This window comes from Myxocyprinus asiaticus, chromosome 6 (assembly GCF_019703515.2).
Source record: "Myxocyprinus asiaticus isolate MX2 ecotype Aquarium Trade chromosome 6, UBuf_Myxa_2, whole genome shotgun sequence".
Taxonomy (NCBI): domain Eukaryota; kingdom Metazoa; phylum Chordata; class Actinopteri; order Cypriniformes; family Catostomidae; genus Myxocyprinus; species Myxocyprinus asiaticus.
In genome coordinates this window covers 22,593,181-22,620,828 of record NC_059349.1, presented here as the reverse complement: position 1 = coordinate 22,620,828, position 27,648 = coordinate 22,593,181, and the positions used below count along the sequence as shown (strand labels likewise).

The 27,648-nt window shown below is 41.3% G+C and overlaps 1 protein-coding gene across 3 annotated transcripts in view; it reads left to right on the top strand.

Moving 5' to 3' along the window:
- The window catches only part of LOC127442398 (dihydropyrimidine dehydrogenase [NADP(+)]-like), a 297,161-nt gene that overhangs the window by 226,994 nt on the left and 42,519 nt on the right, over positions 1 to 27,648 (top strand). For all 3 annotated transcript variants that reach the window (XR_007897477.1, XM_051700403.1, XM_051700404.1), the window contains exons 17-18: positions 3,935 to 4,055; positions 8,312 to 8,431. Coding sequence is in view for 2 of the 3 variants with exons in the window: in XM_051700403.1 (XP_051556363.1) it covers positions 3,935 to 4,055; positions 8,312 to 8,431 (241 nt within the window). In the remaining variant the exon portion in view is untranslated. The remainder of the gene's footprint in view (positions 1 to 3,934; positions 4,056 to 8,311; positions 8,432 to 27,648) is intronic.

Below are 27,648 nucleotides of genomic sequence, written 5' to 3'. Positions count from 1 at the left end.
AAATAGACGCCTCACATGTCCTAAGCTGACAGCTTCATTGAATTCTACCCGCTCAACACCAGTTTCATGTACAACAGTAAAGAGAAGACTCAGGGGTGCAGGCCTTATGGGAAGAATTGCAAAGAAATAGCCACTTTTGAAACAGAAAAACAAAAAGAAAAGGTTAGAATGGGCAAAGAAACACAGACATTGCACAACAGATAATTGGAAAAGAGTGTTATGGATCTTAACCCCATTGAGCTTTTGTGGGATCAGCTAGACTGTAAGGTGCGTAAGAAGTGCCCGACAAGACAGCCACATCTATGGCAAGTGCTACAGGAAGTGTGGGGTGAAATGTCACCTGAGTATCTGGACAAACTGACAGCTAGAATGCCAAGGATCTGCAAAGCTGTCATTGCTGCACATGGAGGATTTTTTTATGAGAACTCTTTGAAGTAGTTTAAGAAGTTCTGAACGTTTTTTAATTTTTTTTTCAAATTGTAATAGTAATTTTTCATGTTATTAATGTCCTGACTATACATTGTGATCAGTTGCATGCCACTTTGGTGAATAAAAGTACCAATTTCTTTCCATAAGAGCAAAATCTGTACATTATTCCAAACTTTTGGCCACCAGTGTGTATATATATATGTATATGTATATATATATATATATATATATATATATATATATATATATATATATATATATATATATATAAATTTCTCCAGATTAACATCACCTTCACCTGGAGCTTATATTTTGGCAGAAAATTGAAAGTACTGTGTATATTTGACAGTTTACAATGTTCCTCAGTACAAATCTGGTGAAACGCTGTCATCTTTTCTGTGACACTGTTTTAGGTTTGTATGATAACTTTTAGTTGTAACAAATGTTTGGAATATTGCGAATGTGTAAACCTGCAGCACTTTGCTTCCAAAATATGTGTGACCTAAAGCAGTGTATTATGAGTGCATGCACACAGAACAGCATGTCACCTAGTCACTCTAACGTGCCCACAAACCATGTATTAATTTAAAAAAATGTCAGCCTTTTGTGGTTTAATAATCACATATGACCAGATCACAATTTTGATATTATTTGATTAATTGTGAAGTCCTGAAGAATTATGAAATCAGTCTAATAACAGGCTTTTTTGGAAACGTAGTGGCTAAATAAAAATCGAATTATCATTATAGTCACAATATTGCTTAATTTTATATCGCCAGCAAAATCATGGTGATTATATTGATTTGATGTACTCTGTCACCCAGAATTACTTACAGTAACATCAACCTAAACCTTCTTCGCCTATGGAATTTCACAATGCAAAGGTAAATGTGACCGAGCCTTAACAAAAAATTAAGATAAACTAGTTGACCGAACTAACTGACTAGTTGGTTGTTAGATAACTGGCCGACCATCATGGCCCATGCCTAGTTCAGACTGAATAATCTTGAGTCAGGAACAATACCTCAAGGGTAAAATCCACAATAAACTTTCTTGTGCAATGATTACACAGAGTTGCACAGAAGCTGCATTTCAATCAAACATGATGGGCTACAACAAGTTAGACAAAAGCGATTTTCCTCAAAAGCGACTCATCTCCATCTCATTGTTTGGTGCTTTGTGCTTATCCCTTTCTTTTCACTCACTCTGATACCCCCCCGCCCCCCCCAAAAAAAACAAACAAACATAAATGATGTTTTATGGGCCCACACATGTTATGAACAAACACGCTCATATTCAGAGGAAAACAGAAATGCCCCGAAGCATCACATTTTCAACAGATGTCTACAGAGCCCGGAGCCTGGTACGACAGAGGCACATCACATTTCCATTTGGCACCTCTCAGCCGTATCTCTGAGTTATGACATTTTGCGCTACTCTCAAGATGTGCGCCATTCAAATTTAATTCATTATGAATGCCAGTGATTTGGAGAGCTGCCATCACGATGCTTTTCAGAACCACAGCTCAACCAGAGAAGGAGATACAGCTTTGCTAAAAAACATACTTTATTCTGCTGCAGATGTTGCAAGAGATGTGTTATTTTCTTTCCTTCAAAAGTTCTGAGGGACTCGAGCTGTATTTGTTTCATTGTTGTATTTATTTATTTATTTATTTATTTTTATTTTTATTTTTTTATACAAGAAACTAAAAAGACATGGCATATTTGGCATCTGACTTGTTCCTGCTGATTAAGGGAACATTTTTGTGTATCTACTAAAAGAAAGTGAATCAGCAAGGACCTGGCAATGCAATATTATATACTACAGATATCTGGGTTGCAGCAATACAATAATATTTGATTGTTTAGTGATGTTAGTGCACATATATTGTGATTTTCTCATACATCTTCATTGGACTTCAGTATTTTGTGCAAGAAGTGCTGAACTTACTGCTTTACTTCATCGTAGAGACATAGAAGTAGCGTAGAACATAGAAACGTCAGTGTCTGTACACAAACACAATGTGAGAGAACAGTGTACAGTGGTTCCACATTCTTAGCTTTTTCAAAGTTTGAAAAAAAAAAGTTTTTTTTCCCCAAAAATATAAAAGGAATACTCTGGGTTCAATACAAGTTAAGCTCAATCGACAGATTTTGTAGCATAATGTTGATTACCACAAAATGTATTTTCATTTTCTTTAAAATAAGCAAAAATCAAGGTTACAGTGAGACACTTACAATAGAAGTGAATGGGACCAATTTGCCTTTGAGAGTTTAAAGGCAGAAATGTGAAGCTTATTATTTAATAAAAGCACTTATATTAATTCTTCTAATAAAACTCATGTATTATCTGAGCTGTAAAGTTTGTTTAAATTGTCGTTTTTATGAGTAAAAATAATTTTTTGTGGTAATCAATATTATGCCACAAATACAGTCGAATGAGCTTAACTTGTTTTAAAAAAACATAACTAACAATATAAATTATTTGATGAAATTTGAACATTGATGCAGTATCATGAGTTAAAATATCACACTTTTAAATATTGCTTTTTCCCCACCTCTACCAAAAACGGTGTACATACGGTACAATAGACTATACGTGATTTTTGCTGTATCCTCAATGAGAGGGGGATGAGAGACAGAGAATGAGAAGCATAGAAAGAAGGCTGGGGGAAGGGAGTGGGAAAAGGCATTCACAGAAGTAAAAAAGCACCATGAAGGCAGTGATGTGTTTCAGACGACATGTTCAGACACAACAGCATTTTCCTCCCTGGCCACATCTGAGAGATTTCATGAGGGAATCGCTAAACCATTTGAGTCCTTGGTGTGTATCTGTATGTGTGGGCAACAAAAAGAGAGACTGTATGTGTTTTAGAATAAAAGAAGCAAGATAGAAAGAAAACACATTTTGTACATTGCCTCTGTGCTCTGTGGTCAGTGCATGGAGAATATTTAGGGTACCGGTAGTCTTGTTTTTGAAAATAGACCAGCAGATGAATAGGGATGAACAAGAGGCACATCTCAAATGTCCCATTTTACCTTTGTTGTTGGGTTTGATAGCCGGTCTTGTGACCAGACATGGCCACTGGCCCCCAAAATTAAAGATGAAGTGTGTAATTTCTGAGCCACTACCATCGCCAAACGGAATTGCAAAAACAGTCGCTGTTTTCAAACAGGTTTCATGAGTACTTTCTTCATCTATCATTGTCTTTCCAAACAGATAGTCCTACCCCAAACTCACGCAACTGAATGAGCCAATTTTGCTATTTCAGGTTGGCCGGAATGCTCAAATAAACAGCAATGTTTTAATAGCGCCACAGAGCCACTTTTCGAGGGAATCAGCCTTCAGATTGCTTATTTAATGCTGTCTCTGCGTATTAATCAAGGATAAGAGAAAATTACACTCATCACCTTTAATAGCAGGAAGTGACAAAAATTTACAGAATGAATACCATAAATATACATGATCTGCAGAACCCTGTAATGAGTCTTGACCACCATTCTAGGACCCTGAGATGGTGCGGAACATCTGCCGCTGGGTCCGACAGGCCACCACCATCCCCTTCTTTGCCAAGCTCACACCCAATGTCACCAACATCGTTGATATCGCCGGAGCCGCATATGAAGGTATGAGCAGCCTAACCTATGCACAAACATAGTAGATGTTACAAATGCCTTTCATTAAACTCTCTTTTTGAATCCAGCAACTTCCTAATCTTCACTGATAAAATGTACGCTGCTAAAAAGACCTGCATATGCAGAATGAATTTCCTGGCTGGTCTATGCTGGCTTGTGCTAATGTGGAGCTAATCTAGATAGTAGACTAGCATCACCATGCTGTTCATTACTAAAATGTAATTGGTATGTTTTTTTTGTTTTTGTTGGTGAAGCATGGTTTTACTGATTTCCTGGCTGGTTGATTAGAGTAATCTTGCTAGTTAAGATGTCTAGTGTGGACGCCATCACATGAGGGGCCTCATTTATAAAGATATAATTTCCTAAATGTTCCTACGAATGATGTATCAAACATCAGTATTGTTCCTAAATTCATTACAATTTAATAAATCGCAGATCATCTGAAAATTCTGCACACATGAATGAGCACATGGATTCCACCTACAGAATGCCCACAAATATCTTTATATGATACAAAATTCAATACAAACTGCAAAGAAGCATTATTCAAATCACATTTTTATAATTAGTGTTAGACTCATTACATGCATTTTCCAATTAAGAAAGCCTTTATTATGAAAAAGAGGTTTACACTTTCCATAGAGCAAACATGTCTACAATCTTTGTGTTTTTTTTTATTAATTTTTTTTTTTTTTGCAATTTAAAACTGTGATAAATTACAATCTTTGGTAAACGGAATATTCTAAATAAACTAAGACATCTCCTTTTTTCCCCCGCTTTATTTTTCTGGCCACTCTTGCCATTTATTACACAGCATTTTAAGTAACTTATCCAAATCATTCATTCTCATTCATGTCATTAACAGTTGAAGACAAGAGGGTGAAGGATAAATTAGGCAATGTAGGCCAGTAACCTTTTTAAATATGGGACTGTTACGGTCATTTTATCTGTCTGTCTGTATATTGAATTATGTAAATTTCTTTAAATGTTTGTATTAAAAAAATATCTTACAACAATCTTATTGGTCTTAGAATAACTTTCTTATGGACATATGCAGATATAAATAAATTTGTGCTGTCAGTTGATTAAAATATTTAATCATGATTAATCACATATTTTTTTTAATAATTTATCACAGATTCATCGCATTTAGTTCCTTTTTAGAAATAAAACAAAACAGTATGCAACAATGATGTTTTATTAACATTTTCCAAACAAAGTATACCACATTATCAAGGAGAAATGCACTAAAAAGTCTAAGTGAAAGGTTAACAAATGGAAATATCTAGTCCCAGTAGTTTGCGCTTTTATTGCAATGGGCATTAAATCCCTTAAACCTTCATCCTCCTCAATATTAATAGTGGCTTTCCACTTTGCTACAGCATTCGTGAAACTGCATTTACATGATTTGCTGCTTTGAACTCCACATGAAAAGCGCTTGCAGAGAATGCCTTGTTTTACTTTTAGCACTGGCACTATCCACGTAATGAAACTTCATCCGAATTATCTGGATCGTGACACGGGGGAAATTCTGATGTGACTCCAGTGGGTCGTGTGAATGCGACTTATCACTAGTCTCATCTGGGTTTGTTTTGTACAAAAAATTGTACCCGCACATCCTGGAAAACCTGAAATTTTGTCATGGAAAAGTAATGGAAAATGAGAAAAATGCCTAAATGTCCAGGAAAATATTTATTTGTCCTGGAAAATATTTTAGTATAATAAAACTGTTTGACTGTGTCCCTAACAAGAATTTTGTTACATGTACAAAAGCGGTAGGTAATGATTGGGATTCAGGATAGGTGTCAAAAACACAAATTCGTATCGTTTTGTCACAGCCGGCAGCTGTGCATTGGGAAACAATGTCAATGGTTGACTGTCATGTCTGAAGCCCTGTCAGGTACATTCCCTGATCATCTGCTGTTATCTTTGCTTTCTTCCGACAAGACAGTTCAACTATTTCTATAGATCAATATATGATTTTTTCATTCCAACATTGCTGTTGTGTTAACTACAAAAACATTTCAGTTGTAAACTGTAGACAGTGAAGACGGTTGACTGCTGATTTGTTTGAAAATGAATTCACACCCTGAGGTGGTAGCGTGGTGATGTGGCCTTTACACCTCGGGATGTGAATCATTTTGAATAATTCAAGGATTGGAGTGTACTTAGGGCCCTGTGGTTTCTGCAGTGTGGAAAACACAGATGCAATAAATAAATCCAGTCATAAAAATGGCATTAGCTATAAAATGCGGAATTTCAAGGAATTCGGCGTATTTGGACTGAAAATGAATGTTTGAATGCACAATCAAATTAAAATCTAGATATATCATAGTGTGGTCTTTAAACCACAAAATGCTGCAATTTAATTGAATAAATAAATAATCTGCATTAGAGCTGGGTATTGCCTGGCACCTTATGATACGATATGTATTGCAACATGTCACGGTACGATTTATGCAATACATTACGATATCATAATTTGATTCGATTACGAATCAATTCCAATTTCAATTGATTTAATTGATTTGGAAGTAACAATGTGCCAACTTTGTTGCGTGTTTACATGATATGAATACACATATAGTTGAATATAAATATCGATACATGGATCTAAAGGTCAATACAATATCATAAGAAAAAGTATCGCAATATATCGATATTTGATTGTATCGACACAGCCCTAATCTGCATATATTGAATGCTTTAAAATTAATGTGTGAAGCCGGCCGCTCATACTCTGAAAACACCTCATTATGATCATCATGCGCGCTCTGTGTGTGTGTGTGTGTGTGTGTGTGTGTGTGTTTAGTAGAAGACAGAGAGCAGAGCGGTCTGAAGCACGCAGCACATACAGACTATATATTTATTTAATTCAATCACAGCTTTTTGCCGTTTAATAATCACGCTGGACCAGTGTAGGACACTGCTTATCGGGAGAGAGAAATTACTGTCAAAAACACAAAAAATATTAGCTTGATTTAAATGGACGTGTGAAATAATAATAATTAAAAAAAAGACAATGTTACTACTGTATAGTAATGTAATGTTAACTGTAATTAAATAATAATAATGTGTAAAGGCAATATCTCACATCTGTAAAGTTCCATTGTGCATTACTTCATTTGACAAAAATATCTTCAGTGTTGTTTCAGATTGTGCTGTAAGAATTTTGTATAAAAGCACTTCATTTGATAAAAAATAATGTAATGTTATGTTGAAAATTAAAGTAAATATATTTTCATTTTTATCATTAAATTAATTAAACACCATTTTGATAATACAGTTTAATTCAATTGTCAAATACGGAATTCAGAAAAAATAACCACAATATACGTACATGACCTCTCGTGTGTTTTTGCTTAAATATTACACCAGTTGGGCACATAAAATATCCTGGAAAATTGTGCCTTGAAAAGAGTGGGAATCCTGAAATTACGGTTAAGAGGTCCTTTCTCCATCACTTGATCATTGATATAGAATTGCTGTTGTGTGTGTGTTAGTGTAATGACCCCGGACACATCGCAAAGGTTCCGCCCTATTCCAACCAGTGTTCAGAACTCACACGGAACTGAATATAATGTCAGAATCTAATGTGAAAATTGGTAAATGCGTTAATCGGCATTAAGAAAAATTAACACATTAAATATTTCAATTTAATGCTTTATATTATCTGCAGATATTGTGAATGAATACAGTGGATTCATATAACACATACATCATTTAAAAAAAAATCATTCTGATTTATATAGAAAAATTCTTCTGCATGTAAACATGGTCAGTCATTTATTCATTTATTTATTCAGTGAATCACTTACATATTTGCACTTTCATCTCTGAAAGTCATCTGAAAATCAAGTGCAAATTGGCCTATTTAAACGCATGCTTTTCACTTAGAATACATATAAGAAAATGTTCATGTCTGTTATAAATCCCGATTTTTTCCTCACTTTTAACATATGATCAAATACATGGAATTTAGGATCAAATCTGGTTGTATATGCCTATTATAAATGTTGCACTAGCATCCAAACCACAGCAAATGCTAGTAACAAGCTACTGTAAGCTTGTTTAGTTTTTTCTGCAGCGTTAGCCATGGTGAACCACAGCAATGTGTTTAGACGTAATAACATTACTGGAACAGTTGTTCCAGTACAGTTGTTCTGGCTGAACAGTTGTTCCAGAAGTTTTATCAATACAGTGTGGTTGGTTGATGTTTCTGTACGACCCTCTATGGTTCTTTGTAGGCGGGGCGGATGGAGTTACAGCGACGAACACCGTATCTGGACTGATGGGTCTCAAAGCAGATGCCACACCCTGGCCCGGTATCGGCAGAGGCGCGAGAACTACATACGGTGGCGTTTCTGGTAAGAGATCTGTGTGTGTGTTTGTGTGTGGTGGCCAGCACTCTGGCTGCTGAGATATCTGGGCTTGCTCTGGTCAAATCCTGCCTGCGCAGACAGATGGACTAGATCAGGTGTGAAAGCACTGAGCATGCTCTCTGCTCTCTAGAAATGGAGCATCAGTGTGGGTGCCTTGCAGTATAAATGATATGAACTAAGTTTGAAGTAATCTATATTGTACATTTATTACTGCAAATGTTTTAACTACCAGTTTAGCTAATTGCTACAAACTTAGTGTATGCACTTAATGTCTTTGTACTTATCATCACTAATAAAGATGATCTCTGTGGACACAAATACTAAATGGCAACATACTACTAACACCTTGATTTAGGTGGATTACATATGTGCTGTATAGATTCAGTAATGTACAGTTAAGTGTGCGTGTCGCAATATTCTTGTGCATGTAAACAGTCTCTCATTTATTTATTAATTCATACAGTCAGTCAGTCACTCTCTTCACACTTGTAGCACTTGTAGCAATTCATCAGAAAATCAGGTTAACTTTTGTGCGTATGCAAAATCTCATTTTCATTCTCGTAAAAATTAAATATGTTGCTACTCTGAATGAGGTCTTTTATCACTAATAATGATGATCGCGGAGGTCACACATACTAAACACCTTTTAAGACCTTGATTGAGATGGTTTATGTATGTGCTCTATAGTTTCAGTTATGTACCGTGCAGTGTATATGTGTCTGTTTACGCTTCACCTCAGCACACCCTTCAGTTTATCTGCCACGGTGTGTGCAGAGGCAAGGACAGGGTCAAAAACAGCCTGCATTAAAAATTGATACTTGCACTATTGAGGCCCTATTTTATGCAAGCAAAACTGACTGGCTGTCATATTTTTCACTTTTAAAGTCGTGGGGGCCTCATCGTTCAGTTCTCCCACGGGACCCAGCTATGCAGCACTGACCTAAGACGCTGCCTGAGACCTAAAGGGCCCGTGTGGCCCAACATTTTTTATATGATCCCAGTACAGTAGCTCTCCTCAGACTTTTTTGTTTCAGAACCCCATATCTAGAGCACATAAAACATATGTGCAGACCGTCCAGGGGCATATATATGTGTGCTGCCCTGAGCTCTCTGTGGAACTGACTTGATTCTCTAATGCAAGGATTTTCAAAGTCAAAGACATTGCACCCCCCCCCCCCCCGCCCACAGACAATTGTTTGACATTATTTAATCGACAAGAAAAGTGCAGAAGTTATTAACTGAATTATGACATTGAATATACAACTTTTTATATTATATAATTTTTACATTGGTGGAGAAAAAAATGGAACAAAAACAATGTTAGTTCCTGGCAAAAAAAGAAAAAAAAAAAGAACATAATTTGAAATTCCAATAACGGTCCATCTCAGTCAAACCAGTCAGAAGATCTGTAACAGAGAGGAGGAGGAGTGTGTGTGTGTGTGTGTGTGTGTGTGTGTGTGTGTGGGCAGGTTTGGGTGGTTTACGAGGACATTTTTTTTAGGTTACAAACTAGTAATTTCAAGGGTATAAATGTGGTTTATGAGGACATTTCTAGGGTCCTCATAATTTAAATCGCTTAAAAAACATACTAAACAATGTTTTTTTGAAAATGTAAAAATGCAGAACATTTTTTGTGAGGGTTAGGTTTAGGGGTAGGGTTGGGGATAGAATCTATAGTTCGTACAGTTTAAAAATCATTACGTCTATGGAGAGTCCTCATAAGGATAGCCGCACCAACACGTGTGTGTGTGTGTGTGTGTGTGTGTGTGTGTGTGTGTGTGTGTGTGCGTGTGCAAAGGACTACTGAATAGAAACTCTTCTTGAATGTCCATGTTTTTCACGTACCACATCAGTGGATTCGTCGATCTGGAGTGCAAAAAATGGGCTGTGCCTGATGCTGTCTAACACTTGCTCCTTCACATCCTGTGCCATGTCAGACATGCGCGGACTCACTGTGTTGTCAGAGAGTGGAATAGAATCAAGCTTAGAAGCCGCTGCCTCTCCTACCATCAGTGAACACATATCTTTGACTGCTGGCAGAATCAATGTCTCTCCGATGTTATGTGCTTTTTCCGCCTTGGCAGTACGCAGCGCAACGTGATTTGAAGCTTCAGGGGCCTTCACATTTAATTTGGCAAATTCTCTGACAACTTTTTTCTGACCTTGAAAGGCTTGAAGTTTTCTTTGGAAAAACTCAGGAGGTTTTCCCGCTACCTCAGCATGCATGGTGTCAAGGTGTTTGCGGAGTTTAGCAGGTTGCATGCTGTCATTAGCTAAAATCTCCTGACAAATGACACATAAAGGTCGTGGTGCATGAACTGATCCTGTCCATGTAAATCCTAAACTTAAATACTGCTCATCGTATCGTCTTTTGGGTTTGACCCCTGAAACTGAAGGATTCCAATTTGGTGGTCTCAGAAACTGCTCCATTGTAATTACACACTAATACATCATGTCTGCTGTATTGGCGGGCTTGACAAATATCAGAGAATCTTCACAAACATGAACTGTTTAAATAATGTTTTAAATATAATAGTTAAACTCAATACATCTATATCTATATCTATATATATATCTATATCTATCTATCTATCTATATATATATATATATATATATATATATATATATATATATATATATATATATATATACATATTAATTATTTAATAAAAATGTTTACCACACTCCGCGCCTCCCCTGACATGCGCCCCCCTGGGGAGATGCACCCCACACTTTGAAAACCCTTGCTTTAATGTATTCACTTATTTAATGTTTAACTCCGCAGCAGTGCTCAGGTTTAAGGTGCTTTGATATATGGGACAAGAGGCATAAACACTGAGTGTGGAGAAAATCAATCTTTTCTGTAACTTTTTTAATTACAGTTTTTAAATGAGATGTTTGCATAAGCTACTTCTAATATTTGTTTTAGAAAGAGGGGTTTTTAACTAATTATTTGTTACCCACTTCCACCACCTCATTAGATAACGCCTTAGGTGAGTAACTTAAGCAAATAACACATCTATATTGTCCATATCTACATCCACATTACATTACCAAAGGCTAGTCTATTGTGAGTTGTCCTCGAGTTTATTCATTTATTTTTATTCTTTATTTATTTTTTATTTATTTTTTTGCTCAAATTCCCAGATTTGCTCATTTGTCTAGATCAGGAGTATTCAATTAAAGTTCCAAGAAATCCATTTTTTTTTATTTTTTGTTTTACTTCATCCCCTGCAAAAGTCTGGAAAATAATAGCCAATATGTTGAATTTGCATGCCACTCCCCTGGACATACGGGTATAAATGAAGCTTGTGAATACCGTATACACAATAGGAACAGGCTGTGCCAGCTGTGACCTTTTCTCTTTCTTTTTTTTTCTCTCCCACAAAAAAGACATTTATTCAGCTGGGGCCATATGTATTTGCATCGGGGAAGGCGCTCTTCCCACAGGGGAAGACACCACGGAGACCACATCCTGCCGAAGGGGATGTTAACATGTGGCGAATACATCACATGGGCTTACCAGCCGCATGTGGAAGAAGCCCCATGGTAGGTCCTATCTGGGGGAGGAACTCTTCAGCACGGTGACCGGTGGCAGGGGGGGCCCTGCCGAAGGGAGACATGGATTTGCCCTCATGGAAACCGTACCATGGAAAATACGTCACAAGGGGTTACCACAGGTAACCAGCACATGTGAAGCACCTACCCCAGTACAGGGCATACTAGTACACGTACTGGGCCCGGCTTCGAATTCCTTCACCGAATTCGCCTGCCGCAGGGCTAAGGAGGAAGGACATCCAGGGTTCACCCGTCTCAGGAACTCGCATGGGGGAAAAAAGCATACGTCTCCCCCTCAGGGAGGGGAAAGGTGCTGTGCGCAAGCGGGACTCCCGGCCAGCTGCCCGCAAACTTACCTGTTCGTACCTGTCAACACACGTGACAAAACTGGCTCAACCCGGAGATTTTAAAATCTCACAAAGGTATTGGGTGTTGCCCAGCCCGCTGCTCTACAGATAGAGAGGCACCACTGGATAGTGCCCAGGAGGATGCAAAACTCCTAGTGGAGTGTGCTCGAAGTCCTAAAGGGGATGGCACACCCTGGGCCTGGTATGCCAAAGTGATGGCATCCACGATCCAGTGGGCAATTCTCTGTATGAAGACAGCGTTCCCTTTCAGCTGTCCTCCAAAACAGACAAAGAGCTGCTCAGAGCGTCTAAAGCTCTCCGTGCGGTCCAAATAGATATGCAACGCGCCCACCAGACACAGCAACGACAAGGCTGGGTCTGCCTCCTCCCAGGGCAGCGCTTGCAGGCTCACCACCTGATCCCTAAAAGGGGTCGTGGGAACCTTGGGCACGTAGTCCGGTCGGGGTCTCAAGACCACGTGAGAGTACGCCGAACCGAACTCCAGGCAGGTGTCACTGACAGAGAATGCCTGCAGTTCCCCAACCCTCTTGATGGACGTGAGCGCAGTCAGGAGGGCCGTCTTCAACAAGAGAGCCTTTAACTCAACTGACTCTAGAGGCTCAAACGGGGCTCCCCGCAGGCCCAGCAGGACCATGGCCAGATCCCACGAGGGAACGAGGCATGGCCTAGGAGGATTCAACCTTCTAGCGCCTCTAAGGTACCTGATGATCAGGTCGTGCTTCCCCCGTGCTTTACCATCCACCGCGTCGTGGTGTGCCGCTATAGCGACCACATACACCTTCAAGGTGGAGGGGGACAGCCGCCCCTCCAGCCTCTCCTGCAGGAAGAAGAGCACTGACCCGACTGCACATCTCTGGGGATCTTCACCTCGGGAAGAACACCAATTCACAAACAAACGCCACTTCAAGGGATACAGCTGCCTCATAGAGGGAGCCCTGGCCTGAGTGATAGTGTCTACCACTGCCGGTGGTATGCCACTTAAGCCTTCCACGTCCCATCCAGGGGCCAGATGTTGAGATTCCAGAGGTCTGGGTGTGGGTGCCAAATGGTGCCCCGTGCCTGAGAGAGGAGGTCCTCCCTCAGGGGAACTCGCCAGGGAGGGGCTGTCGCGAGGAGCGTGAGCTCTGAGAACCAAGTCTGGGTGGGCCAATACGGTGCCACCAGGATGACCTGTTCCTCGTCCTCCCTGACCTTGCACAAAGTCTATGCAAGCAGGCTCACTGGCGGGAATGCATACTTGCGCAGCCCCCAGGGCCAGCTGTGTGCCAGCGCGTCTGCCGAGGGGAGCCTCGGCCAGGGAGTACCAGAGGGGGCAATGGGTGGATTCCCGGGAAGCAAACAGGTCAACCTGTTTCACCGAATCAACTCCAAATCAAATGGATCACCTGGGGGTGGAATCTCCACTCTACCCTTCAGTCGCTGCTGACTCCAGAGGAGATGGCGGGCGAGTTGCGACATGCGACGTGAGCGTAAACCACCTTGGCGGTTTATATACGCTACCGTCGCCGTTTGTCCGTCCGGACCAACACATGCTTGCTCTGAATCAACAGCCAAAGCCTCCACAGGGCCAGAAATACCGCCAACAACTCGAGCCAGTTGATGTGCCAACGCAGTCGCGGCCCTGTCCATGAGCCCGTGGCTGCGTGCCCGTTGCACACGGCACCCCAGCCTAACTTGGAGGCATCTGTCGTAACAACGACACTTCTGGACTCTTGCTCTAAGGGAACCCTGCCCACAGAAATGCAAGGTCCATCCAAGGGTTCTACATGCGGCGGCAGATCGGCGTGATAGCCACGCGATGCGTGCCGTGGCGCAATGCCCATCTCGGGACTCGAGTCTGAAGCCAGTGCTGAAGCGGTCTCATATGCATCAACCCAAGCGCCATAACCACGGCGAGGATGCCATATGCCCCAGGAGCCTCTGAAACTGTTTCAGTGGGACCGCTGTCCTCCGCCTGAATGACTTCAGGCAGTTCAGCACCAACTGCGTGTGAACCAATCTTGATGCTGGACACATGACAGAATGCACTTCTGAGTCAGCATCCTGAACGGGAGTCTGTGCAGGGCCCGGTTCAGCACTCGCAGGTCCAAGATTGGCCGCAACCCACCGCCTTTCTTTGGCATGAAGTAGGGGCTGTGAAATGGACAATGCTGAACCCGGGCAGGCGCCGGGCAAACTGAAATGCATAGCCGAGTCAGATCGTCCTGGCCAACCAGCACAACGGGTTGGAGAGCACTAGCCACACCTCCAAACTCCGAGCGAGAGGCACCAAGGGGATGATTGCATTTCAAGTACCTGCAGGTGGGGCCTCGTGGCGGGGAGGAGCAGGAACTGCCACATCGAGGAGCCTCACGTCCCGAACTTGTAGCTGTGCTGAGCGAAATGTCAAAGCACTTACCTCCCTCTGCATACCCACCATAGGACCGGTCAGCAACAGGGGAGGAGGCTGGGTGCCCTCGCGGCTCATCACAACCACCTGAAGGTGGGGAGCCTGCATTCGTAGTGCCCTGGCAGCGAGTGTTCGATGTACGGTGATCGTGACAACAACGGCCGTAAACACAGAGTGTATGACCCAGGAGTGAGGAAACTTTTTTGGAAATGTGGGTGCCACAGCCCCTTGGGCATGCGCCAAAATCAAAACAAAAGGGAACAAAGGATTCTCCTAACAGCCCTCCACTGGGGGATGGAGTGGTCTGTGCACCACCTCCGGGGTTCCAGTGGGTCTCTTCATCCCTGGGTCGTCCGTCTCAGGGGCGCTTGGAGGCCTTCCTGGGGCTCTTAGTACCGGATCGAGAGATGGGGGGCATCAGCTTCCTGCAGGGGGCTCTGTGCCAGGGCTAAGCAGTTGGCTCGGGCTGCGGCGGAGCCGCCTGAGTTGCTGCCGCAGGGGGACGCCCTCGGTGGCAAGCAGGCAGGACCTTGAACCACACCGGGGCAGGATATGTTGGATGGGCTCCGTCTGCTTCTTAACCACTGAGAACTGCTGAGAAAAGTCCTCAACGGTGTTGCCGAATAGGCCAGTCTGGGAGATGGGGGCATCGAGAAAGCGGACCTTGTGGGCGTCCTTCATCTCAACCAGGTTAAGCCATAGGCGGCACTCCTGGACCACCAAGGTGGACATCGCCTGCCCGAGAGTCTGCGCTGTGACCTTCATCACGCCAAATAGGTCAGTCTCCGAGCGCAGCTCCTGCATCATTCCCGGGTCAGGACTACACTCATGCAGCTCTTTCAATGCCTTGACCTGGTTTACTTGCAGGAGGGCCATTGCATGCAGGGCAGAGGTGGCCTGTCCAGTGGCACTGTATGCCTTGTCCATCAGAGACGACATAGACTTACAGGCATTGGACGGGAGTCTCGGCGATTCCGCCATGTGGCGGCGTTTTGCAGGCACAAGTGCACTGCAACCGCCTTATCCACCTGAGGAATCTCCGTGTACCCCCTGGCTGTCCCACCGTCGAGGGTAGTGAGAGCGGGTCCGGGCAGTAAAAGGTGCCCGCCACAACTTCGTGAGTTCCTCATGCACCTCCTGGAACAATGGAACCAGGGCGGGGCGTGGCCGTGAGCGGCGCTCCGAACCCAGGAACCAGTCATCAAGCCACGAGGGCTCAGGTAGGGTGGAGGGTTCCACTCCAGCCTAATACTCGCAGCAGCCTGGGCAAGCATGGCTGTCAGCTTTGCGTGGGCCTCAGACTGGGAGACCACACACAAAGGTGGGAAACCAGTTGAGTCCTCCGCGTCCGACTGTGCCAACCTACTCTCCAATGCTGCGATCAAGAGCTCATCCTGCTTTCGAGCCCCAAACGAGACATTAAACTCTCCCTGGGGCGAGCTGGCTCGTACTGGGGAATGGGAGGTCCATGGGGGATCACCCGGCGGAACCACTCCCATTTGGGTCCCCAAATCTCCCCCAGCGCTAACCATCAGAAGGACCGGGGTGGGGAGCAGCTGAAGTGGCTTTCCCCTGGAAGAAAGAAAGCCGTGACCGCAACATTGCCGTGGTCATGCTCTCGCAGTGAGGACATGAACCATCCACGAACGCTGTCTCAGCGTGACTACGGCCCAGACACGTGAGGCAGCGATCATGGCCGTCAGAGGCGGAGAGGTAGCGACCACATCCAGGAACTACACACAGACGGAAAGGCATCTTTAAAAAGACGCTCTCCGTCAGTGCGCACTCTTTTAGAGGAAAATATACTCTTTATCAGAATATATACTCTCTCAGCTGTCGAAGCACCCAGGAGTGTACTCTGCACTAATCATGCATGAAGGGGAGAAAACCGCTGCAATGCGCCTTATATCCAACAGCATATACTCACGAGGTGAATGGAACAGCAGTGGATTTCGCTGATTAACACTACTCGGCTCCGAAGAAAACATCTGAATGAGTGGTTGCGAGCCAGCTCCTTTTATACCCGAATGTCCGGGGTAGTGGCATGCAAATTCCACTCGCCAATTCCCATTGGCCTTTTCTCAATGATCAGAGGTGTTTGGGGCTCCCAAGAGCGACCCCTAGTGTCACTACATCAACACAACATCAAGTGAGTGACAGATAGGGAACAAGGCTCTGGGTTAGCCATGGGAAAACAGGGTGTGCATGAACTAAGCACTATAACGTTTTATTTTAGCCCTGTGTTACGTTACATAACTAAACAAATTAAGGCCACTTTTATCAGTGGTGTAGTTAGGCCTGTTAATGTATATTAAACTTAATATTTTTTAATGAATTCTGAAATTCGGTCACAATTCGATTTGATTATTTTGGAATGATTCATAATTATTTTCCAATTTAGGCTGAAGACATACAATTGAAGTCAGAAGTTTACATTACACCTTAGCCAAATACATTTAAACTCAGTTTTTCACAATCCCTGGCATTTAATCGTAGCAATTATTCCCTGTCTTAGGTTAGTTAGGATCACTACTTTATTTTAAGAATATGAAATGTCAGAATAATAGTAGAGAGAATGATTTATTTCAGCTTTAATTTCTTTCATCACATTCCCAGTGGGTCAGAAGTTTACATACACTTTGTTAGTATTTGGTAGCATTGCCTTTTGATTGTTTAATTTGGGTCAAATGTTTTGGGTAGCCTTCCACAAGCTTCTCACAATAAGTTGCTGGAATTTGGCCCATTCCTCCAGACTGAACTGGTGTAACTGAGTCAGGTTTGTAGGACTCCTTGCTCACACATACTTTTTCAGTTCTGCTCACAAATGTTCTTCTATCGAATTGAGGTCAGGGCTTTGTGATGGCCACTCCAATACCTTGACTTTGTTGTCCTTAAGGCATTTTGCCACAACTTTGGAGGTATGCTTGGGGTCATTGTCCATTTGGAAGACCCATTTGTGACCGAGCTTTAACTTCCTGGCTGATGTCTTGAGATGTTGCATCAATATATCCACATAATTTTCTTTCCTCATGATGCCATCTATTTTGTGAAGTGCACCAGTCCCTACTGCAGCAAAGCACCCCCACAACATGATGCTACCACCCCCATGCTTCACGGTTGGGATGGTGTTCTTCAGCTTACAAACCTCACCCTTTTTCCTCCACACATAACAATGGTCATTATGGCCAAACAGTTACATTTTTGTTTCATGAGACCAGAGGACATTTCTCAGAAAAGTAAGATCTTTGTCCCCATGTGCACTTGCACACTGTAGTCTGGCTTTTTTATGTCGGTTTTGGAGCAGTGGCTTCTTCCTGGCTGAGCAGCCTTTCAGGTTATTGAAACTCGTTTTACTGTGGATAAAGATACTTGTCTACCTGTTTCCTTCAGCATCTTCACAAGGTCTTTTGCTGTTGTTTTGGGTTTGATTTGCACTTTTCGCACCAAACTATGTTCATCTCTAGGGGACAGAATGTGTCTCCTTCCTGAGTGGTATGATGGCTGCGTGGTCCCATGGTGTTTAAACTTGTGTATTATTGTTTGTACAGATGAACGTGGTACCTTCAGGCATTTGGAAATTGCTCCCAAGGAGTTCCACAATTTTTTCTGAGGTCTTGGCTGATTTCTTTTGATTTTACCATGATGTCAAACAAAGAGGCACTGAGTTTGAAGGTAGTCCTTAAAATACATCCACAGGTACACCTCCTATCAGAAGCTAATTGGATAATTGTCTAAAGGTTTGACATAATTTTCTGGAATTTCTAAGCTGCTTAAAGGCACAGTTAACTTAGTGTATGTAAACTTCTGACCCACTGGAATTGTGATATAGTCAATTAAAAGTGAAACAATCTGTCTGTAAACAATTGTTGGAAAAATTATGTGTGTCATGCACACTAAACGACTTGCCAAAACTATAGTTTGCTAATATTAAATCTGTGGAGTGGTTAAAAAAACAGTTTTAATGACTTCAACCTAAGTGAATGTAAACTTCTGACTTCATATAAATGGACTGACACTTTGCAGTATAGGGAAATATTGACAAAAATACACCAGGTTTTATATTAGCTGGCACAAAAACTATAAGAAATAAATGCGTGATGCATTGTGTGAAACAGAAAAACAGACAGCAGTAAGAAGATTGAAAATTGTATTGAACATTCTTTGCATTTAGCGAGTACAAAGAGGTTTTATGTGTGACTGCAAATAAAAACAGGAAAACAATACTAAAGTTACATTAATAAATACAGGATACCATCATGTCTTAACTAACATAAGCAAACTAACACAACATAACGTAAGTACATCATTGATTATGCATAATATATTTGCATATCATCTGACAGGAACATTCACTGTACCAATTTTGAAATCTTTCAAGTATACAGGCAGATAAGTGTCATCTTTAAATCAAGCATGGTCAAAGAATTAACAACTTCATGGCATAGGCCTGTAACATGTTTTGAACAAATAATCATCAGAAGGCGTATTACAGTACCTTTCCAAGTGTATTCTCCAAATATTCCATGTTATGCATAAAATATTGTAACTGGGGAAGAAAAAATAAGCAATTTGCTTATTTTGCTCATATTGACACATGCAATTATGAATAATGACACAGAAAGCACAAACTTTCCTCATGTTCCTCTGTAACACATTAGTTAGGCCTGTTATATAGTCATTTTAATAGATTATTAAATTCTGTAATTGGTGTATCAAATTTTTATTGTCATATCAATGCATTTTAAAGCGTAAACATTTTTATTTCAGTGTGCAAGCTGATGTTTTGGGTGGCATTTGCACACCCTAGCAAACCCGTGGCTATGACACTGGTCAGGGTATATATTTGAAAAGAACACTTTATTTGATAATGTGTAAAAGAAATTCTGCATCAAATCCTACATGCTTCATCAAAACTTTGTCGTTGGTATGACAATCAACATGGGTCTAGTTTTCTGTCGGCTGTACATGAGAATCAACAATTGACAGATACATTAAGTAAAGTACTGTAGTTTACCCTCGATTGTGATTCTTATAAAGATATAATTGCTGTCTCTGTACAGCATTAAAAAGTCTGTCTAAAGATGTAACAGATGTATCAGATGCACCTTCTTTGTCGCCTTTGCAGTATAAACAAGGCTTAAATGTTCCATGTGGAGAAGAAAATGCTATGTTTGTGATTATAATAATTTATTAGAACTGATTCTGGGTTTGGATGGAACCAATATGGGGTCCAGATCTGGACAGCGGCCCAGTAATTGGTGACCTCTGGTTTGAATCATATGGTCACTTTATTTTTCCCTGGTTGGGCCTCCCACTGTCATTTCATTTAGCCGGCAGTGTGCTCCTCATTTGATGTGTGTTTTAATGATTGGTCATGCCGACCGACTAGTCTGCTGTCACAGAGATTTTATTGCATCCCTTTCATTGTGCATGGAAAACCATGTTCCCCAGACACCCCGGCAGCATAGCCTGGCATAATTATCAGAGAGCTGCACAGTCATTCCCGCCTCTTATTTGCTTTTGTTATCTGGCCGGGTCTTTTGGTGAGGCACAACATATTCGGATGAAGATAGAAATCGTAGAGGACACTCCGTCTCGCGTTTTGTGTTTGGAATTATTAATCAGAGCGTCTGGCATTGGGAGCGGACACCTCACGCTAACAGATGCCACCGATGGCCTCACGGAGCTGTCAATCACCACAGCACGGGACCAGACTGAGGATGGAGCTTGTTCGGAGCTGTGTTGCCTCACGTCGGAAGCTGTGATAGGACCTGTTTAGAGTAATGAGTTATTGATAAAAGATACAGAGTGCTAAATAGTCCAAAATAGTCTATTTTCTTAGCAAGGGCTGTGCTGTCCAGACAACTTGAGTATGATACTGCTGAACACCAGCAGCCTACTGAAAAGAAGAAGCCTAAAACAATGCAATGTCATAACAACAGCATCAATGAATTTTGGTGCAAACAACGGTGTCTTATTCACTAACAACCAGCACCACCATCCCATGCTGGATACCAGCATCCAAAACACAACAAATGCTGGAATTTTGGATGTTGGTGTGCTGGTGTCCTCACCAGGCTTCTTAACTAGCTTAACCAGCAAGACTTCCTTGGTCAAGCAGCTTGACCAGAAAGACCAATGTGGTTGACTTGCATGGCTATACCAGCTAGACCAGCACCAAACCAGCACTAAACATCATAAACCTGCCTTGACCAACATGGGAATTCATCCTGGTCTAAGCTGGTCTTTTCAGCAGGAATGTCTCCTTTCTATGTAAATAATGCTCATTATAGCCTTGTCCACAAAACCACAAAAAGACAATTATTGATCATAGCAGCAGTTGTTCATTAAATGATGGAGAAGAGCATCACTACTGGCCAATATATATTGAGACCAATGTTGGGGTCAAGCACAGAAACAATTCAGGTGTCTGGATTGCAGTGGTGTAATGCTGTATAGTCGCTGTACAATGTATGCCCGGTTGCAGTATTCTGCAGCATCCTCTACAACCTAATACTCAGAACCAGCCTGTAAGATTGGGAATTGCTGCTCACAAATTGCATTCAGCACAAAATGTTTGTGTTTGCGTTGCTGATTTTCATTATTCCTTTAGTGAATCAGATGCTAAAACAGCGCAGCCAGCATGTGCAAATAAACTACGGTAATAGTTAAATACATTTTTGGTGAACTCCCCTCTTAGTGTTTTAGTGTTGTTTCACAATGGATCTCACTGCAGACAGAGAAGGAATCTATCTTATAGATTTCCCCCAGTGGCTCCATGACTGACCGAGCTAAATTTAGCGTTTTGCCTGGCAGTGCTGCTATTGACATGCAGCAAACCTGTGCCGACAACTTCACCACAGGTACTGGTGACAAACAGGCGTGAGCGACCCTGTTTAGCAAGGACGTGTTGAGGTTGTCAGAGCAACAGGAGCTGTCAGCGCAGTCGGTGTTAAAAAACAAGAACAAAGCACAGGGAAGGACAGAGTGAGTGCCACAATAACAGCACAACAATATCCCAGAACTGAAGCTTTTCTTAAGTCGAGAAACGTTATCTGTGTCTGCTGGCATCAGCTGACAAGTGCTTTGATGCCTCTCAACCTTTGATGTACTAGTTGTGTCCATATTAATGTGATTGTGTGACATCACTTCGAATACAATGGCCTGTCTTCAGAGTCCAGATAAACTGTAGTGTACGAAAGCTGAAAAATGCTTCCTTCGCAAGCAGTATATGGAGGTAGGAAGGCATCAAAGCATGTCTAAAATGCCTTCATCTGGGTGGTTTTTGAAGGCATCATAGATGTGTCCTTAGCTGCCTACTATATATCCCACATAATAAGAGCATAATTATCGGCCATATATAGGGCCCTATGATTTCCACGTTGCAGAAAACACAGATGAAATCGGGGAATCCAGTCATAAAAATGGAATTAACTACAAAATTTGGAATGTCACAGAATTTGAAATATTTGGGATTAAATTAATGTATAAATGCACAAATAATCAAATTAAAATAGTGATATGTCCTGGTGTGATTAAACCACAAAAGGCTGAGATGTAATTAAACAAACAGCCTACATGAGCTACGTGATTCAACAGTAAGTGATTGTGAGAAGTCACTGTTTATACACTAGTCGCATCATTAACATCACATGTGCTCTGTGTGTGTATTAATGATGAAGAGAAGAGCACTTTATTCACTGTGAAGTGCACAGCACATTCAGACTATATATTTATAGTATATAAATAAGTCATAGCCTTTTGCAGTTTGATAAGCACATTAGCCCATATAGTGAACTGCTTTTCCAGAGGTGAGAAGTGAAGCCGTCAAAAACATTTAACTACAACTACGAAATTTAAAAAGACAGAAATATATTACTTCTCTATAGTAAAATGTATTATTCTACGTAGTAGTAGAAGTAGTAATAGTAGTAGTAATGATAATAATAATATATCAATAATAATTACGTTATATTTAAGCAATATGTCAAGCAAGAGTTTCATCACTGCTTTCATTAATACTGAGACAGTATTACTGTCCAGCACAGTATTTGACCAAATAATAATAATATAATAATAATAATAAAAACTTTGGGGGTTTTGGGTTGTGCTGTGAGGATCAGAATAGATGCTCTTCATTTAATAACAAATAATGCAATGTTATGTTGAAAAGTAATTGTTCTGTTTTCATTTGATTAAAGTTCTATGAATACATTTGATTAGACAGTAGTTTTTTTTAATTAAAATTAAACTTTACATTTAATTAAACTTTAATACCTGGAATTCAGAGAAAATAAAATGGAAAGCGCGGAATTTGGTGGAAAATAAAATGGAATTAGAAGAAAATAAAACTGATTTCCTAGGGCCCTACATATACATTGAGATGCATGTTGTTGTCAAGCACAGAAACGATTCAGTTGTCTGGATTGCAGTGCTGGTGTGATGCTGTACAGTCGCTGTACAATGCATGTATCCTAGATGTGTCATAGAAGTATCCTACACTGCCTGTGACTTCCCATAATCTTGAGTGTGCGATTCAGTGATGTAAAAATAGGACTCAAATTCAAAATTGACACTGATGAAGCGGTGGCCCGAAAATGTTTAGTCATTTTTCACGTTTGGCTTGTATTACTTTTTGTCATCTGTTGGCCTTGAAATAAATGCAAAGTTTTTATTTTATTTTTTATTTTTTATTCCTGGGACTTAGTAGGAATCTTGTCAATTTCTACCAAGTAATAAGAATTGTAGTCACTATGAATTTGCTTGTTGACATCTAAAGCTCTCTTGAATTTGTTTTACATCATTAGACGTGACAGTATTAGTGCCGTGGAAGCCTATCTGAAACCAGTTTCCTTATGAGGTACCTTTGTAGGTGCCACATTCAGGAGCGGGTTTGGTTATTAGCAATAATTAATAATTATCAAATATAATTATTAATTATTAAAATCAATAGAACATTGATGAGAATCAATGTTAGTTTTTTTAATCTTTTAAATCAACAATTATCAAAGATAATCTTTAATTATTAACATCAATGAAACTCTGATTAAAATGACACTAGCTTATTGATCCTTCAAATTCAACAATCATCAAAGATAATTATCAACTATCAAAAATCAATAGAATATTAATAAGGATTAATATCGCTGGGGCACCACCCTGGAATCAGGGACTAATAACCAGATAGCATAACAGTCTCAATATTAGATTGTTCTCTTAGGAAAATCGACATCCGAGGAATATCGACCTTTGAAAAGAAACAATGAAGGCTTGAATCCGAGCACTGACATCCCCTGTCAGCATTTGAAACAGGTGTATGCAAAACAAACCAAAACACTTCTCTTTGAAATATAACAAAGATTATTTATGCAGTAATATCAATTAATAATCAATACAATGCAGTCAATAAACTTCCGACTTACAACTACAAACTAACAGTGACATGATTAGATATGGTAACCAAAATAATCCTATAACACATGAGAGGAAGGTGTGTGTGTGTGTGTGTGTGTGTGTGTGTGTGTGAGAGAGAGAGAGAGTGTGTGTGTGTAAGGAGGGACACGCACAAAATGGTGGACGTGACTCTCGTGGAGAGTACGTCACGCGAGATTTCCGGCCAGAGAATATGGCCGCGAATGTGGGCGGAGAGAAGCCGGTCAATGGCGTCTGCCTGTTTACCGCGTGTCTCCACTTGTACGATAACTTAGGGACAAAGCTGAGCTTTATCACGAAGTTATCTACTAGCCAAAAATGTGTGCGAGAATGTTTGTGAGGGGTCGTGCGCATGTGTGTGTGTGGTTAGTACGAGAGAGAGAGAGAGTAAAGTGGTGGCACCAAAGCCGGTTTCGTGATCGTGGGAGAGAAAGCAGCTGTTAGTTTATCACTCAGAGACACGGTGGACGGCTCGTAAACCGTCCCGCAGTCTTTGGTTCTTTAATGGATAAACTCAGTTTGTCGATCTCACCCGTGATGGCGGAAATACACAACAGTCCAATGTGGTTGGACTACAACACAGCAGATCTCATTCATGATAACAGTACATTACAGTAATACATTGAGTATTATTAGCAGCAATGAGCGGACTCAGCGGTCCGTAAACTGTACAAGCAATAACCTTGATACACAAGAATAACACACTATAATATTCTATCTCTGCCCAGACGTAAACCTCTTACTTGAATCATATGAGGACGCAGACGAATGTGTGTTCATCTGTCCTTTAACTCCGACTCGGTTCCTCGAGGCTCGGGTGATGATGGGAGGCCGTTTCCTCGCTCTGTTGGTGGGCGGTATGGCTGCTGATCCTCGGCGGGCTGGCGGAGAAATCAGCGACGTCGACTTGATTGAAGAGGGAAGAGGAATCTTTTCTCTTCACTTCTGCAGGCAAACGGATGAAGATCCTGATTGCTCGGCGATCTCCTTTGGATCCGTTAGAGTGTTCGGTGGAACACAGAGTAATCTCAACTCGTCCAGCGAGATGGAGATTGTATGGCCAGAGTTTCAAGTCCGACGTTACTTCCTTGTGCCACGAGGCTACACCTGAGAGCAGCGATGAGCTGCGTCTACGCACGGCGAGCAAAGCTGCTGGAAGCAAATCCCGGAAGCATCTCAGAGGTATTTCTACTCCTGATGACGTCATGTTTGAGGGCCGTTCTGTCATGTGCCTCATCCAATAGGAGTTGAGAGTTCGATCCTTTAGTGAGCAAGGCTTCATGTGATTTGTAGTCTGTTTTGGACTCCCTTTGTTTGATTTTGGCGCGATTTTTATCAGTAAGATTTATGAAGTGTGTGTGGTTTTACGACTGTGTTAGGCCTGCCTTTGTCTTTTTTTTGCCTTTGAATACATGAGGCCCAACACCTTCATACAATGCTTTACAATAGCCTGTAAAGTCATTGACTGATAGAGCAGCGTGGCAGCTGCCTTAGGTTTGGGACACAGTAGCAAGTGCACCCTCAGCCAGATGTTACAAGTTTTGCTCTCTTAATGAGACATTATTACTTCAATACATATCTGACTCACACAGACAGTAAAGAATTGTGTTTAGAAGTGCAGCCTTGTGATTTAAGCTGTAATAAGCTGAAACACCCATCTCTAAATCACACCCAAATGGCTTTCATTGTGAGCAGAGTAATGTGACTTTATGATATTAGGTTGTCACAACAGAACAGAGATGACAAATTCTACTTGACGTGCTATCCATTCAGCCAACAGGTGGAAGAGCAGAAAAGAGTGAGGGCGGCAGGAAATGCCAGAGGCTCAGGGAAGCACCCATATGTACATAATGACCCGTGTGGCATGGGGATGCAAAAAAATATGTGCTGTGATTCAATTTATCTCCCCAATTTGGGAATAGTGTGGGTGATGAGGATCATTTAGCATGCCGGAGTGAGGCTAAAAAAGAAAGCTGTCTCGAGCCATCAAATGTTGGAAGTGCAGTTCTAAACCAAACCGACAGAATGAATGTGGTTAAATGTATGGCTGTGATCAATGAATGGGAACCTACTGGGAAAATGAGGTTAAATATAATGTGATAAACACTTCCATCTGTCTGGCTGATCAGAAAGCCGTTCCGCTTTCATTAGGGAATCCTGCCATCCTGAGAGAAGAAGAAATAAAAAGGGACAGGGAGGAGAGGAGGGAATGGCTGTGGTGCTGCTTAGGTTCAGACACCTGTACACACAGTAGCTTTGTTCAAAAACCGAGTGAGCTGCCTTATTGCATATATAGGCAGCTGCTTCCTAAGGCAGCATCCTAACCAGTGGTGTCAAACCAGTGTTTTTAGTGCCCACACTTCTACTGAAACAGTTTAATTTCTTAACAAAAATAATTAAGCTCAAAACTATTTTTGCAACAAAAATGTGACAAAATATCAGATTATAAAATCTGAAATAAATATGCTATAAATAAAACTGTGTGAGTATCTCTGATCCACCAAACACTGCGCTCGGCAGCTGTGCTGATACATTTCGTACCCTGTCAATCACGTACGTCATTGTTTCTTTTCTTTTGGTTGTTTAATGAGTTTGAGTTGTGTTGCTAGGTTGCTTGTTATTTGTATTAATGTATTTTGCCTGTTTGTGTTAATAAATCACTGCATTTGGATCCTCAATCTACTCTAATTCTGACACACCATTACAAACGATCTTATCACACTTTAGGCAAACGAAGTCTTATATGCACAGAGACTAATGAGATTAATGTGACAAGACACACCTGGGAACAATCAAGGGAGACATCAAGAACAAAGACATGCACAAAAACAAAGTCCCAATATCATCACAGATTGAAAGCCCAATGTGCAATGCAATCCAATGCAAATAGCACTAGAGAAGCACGGCATTTGGACAGGACTTAAAATGACGTGTTTAGAGCTTCTCGTTCAATCAACATCAATCAATGCGCCACTGATATGAATGGTACAGGTATCTGCTTTAGACTCCCATTGAAGCATGCCTTCAATAGTACTGTATGGGCCATGCATCCACTGACTTCTATGGACATATAATCATGTAGGAAAAATGTGTGACTTTTTGTGTAACGAACAATGCAATAGTGATAGTAAAGTATTGAATTGCACAAAGAGTTATGTCATTTGTAAAAAATAATTTTTACATACACTCACTGAGCACTTTATTAGGAACACCTGTACACCTACTTATTCATGCGATTATCTAATCAGCCAATCGTGTGGCAGCAGTGCAATTAATAAAATTAAGCAGATACTGGTCAGGAGCTTCAGTTAATGTTCACATCAACCGGGGGCCTGGGTAGCTCAGCGAGTAAAGATGCTGACCACCACCCCTGGAGTCACAAGTTTGAATCCAGGGCATGCTGAGTGACTCCAGCCAGGTATCCTAAGCAACCAAATTGGCCTGGTTGCTAGGG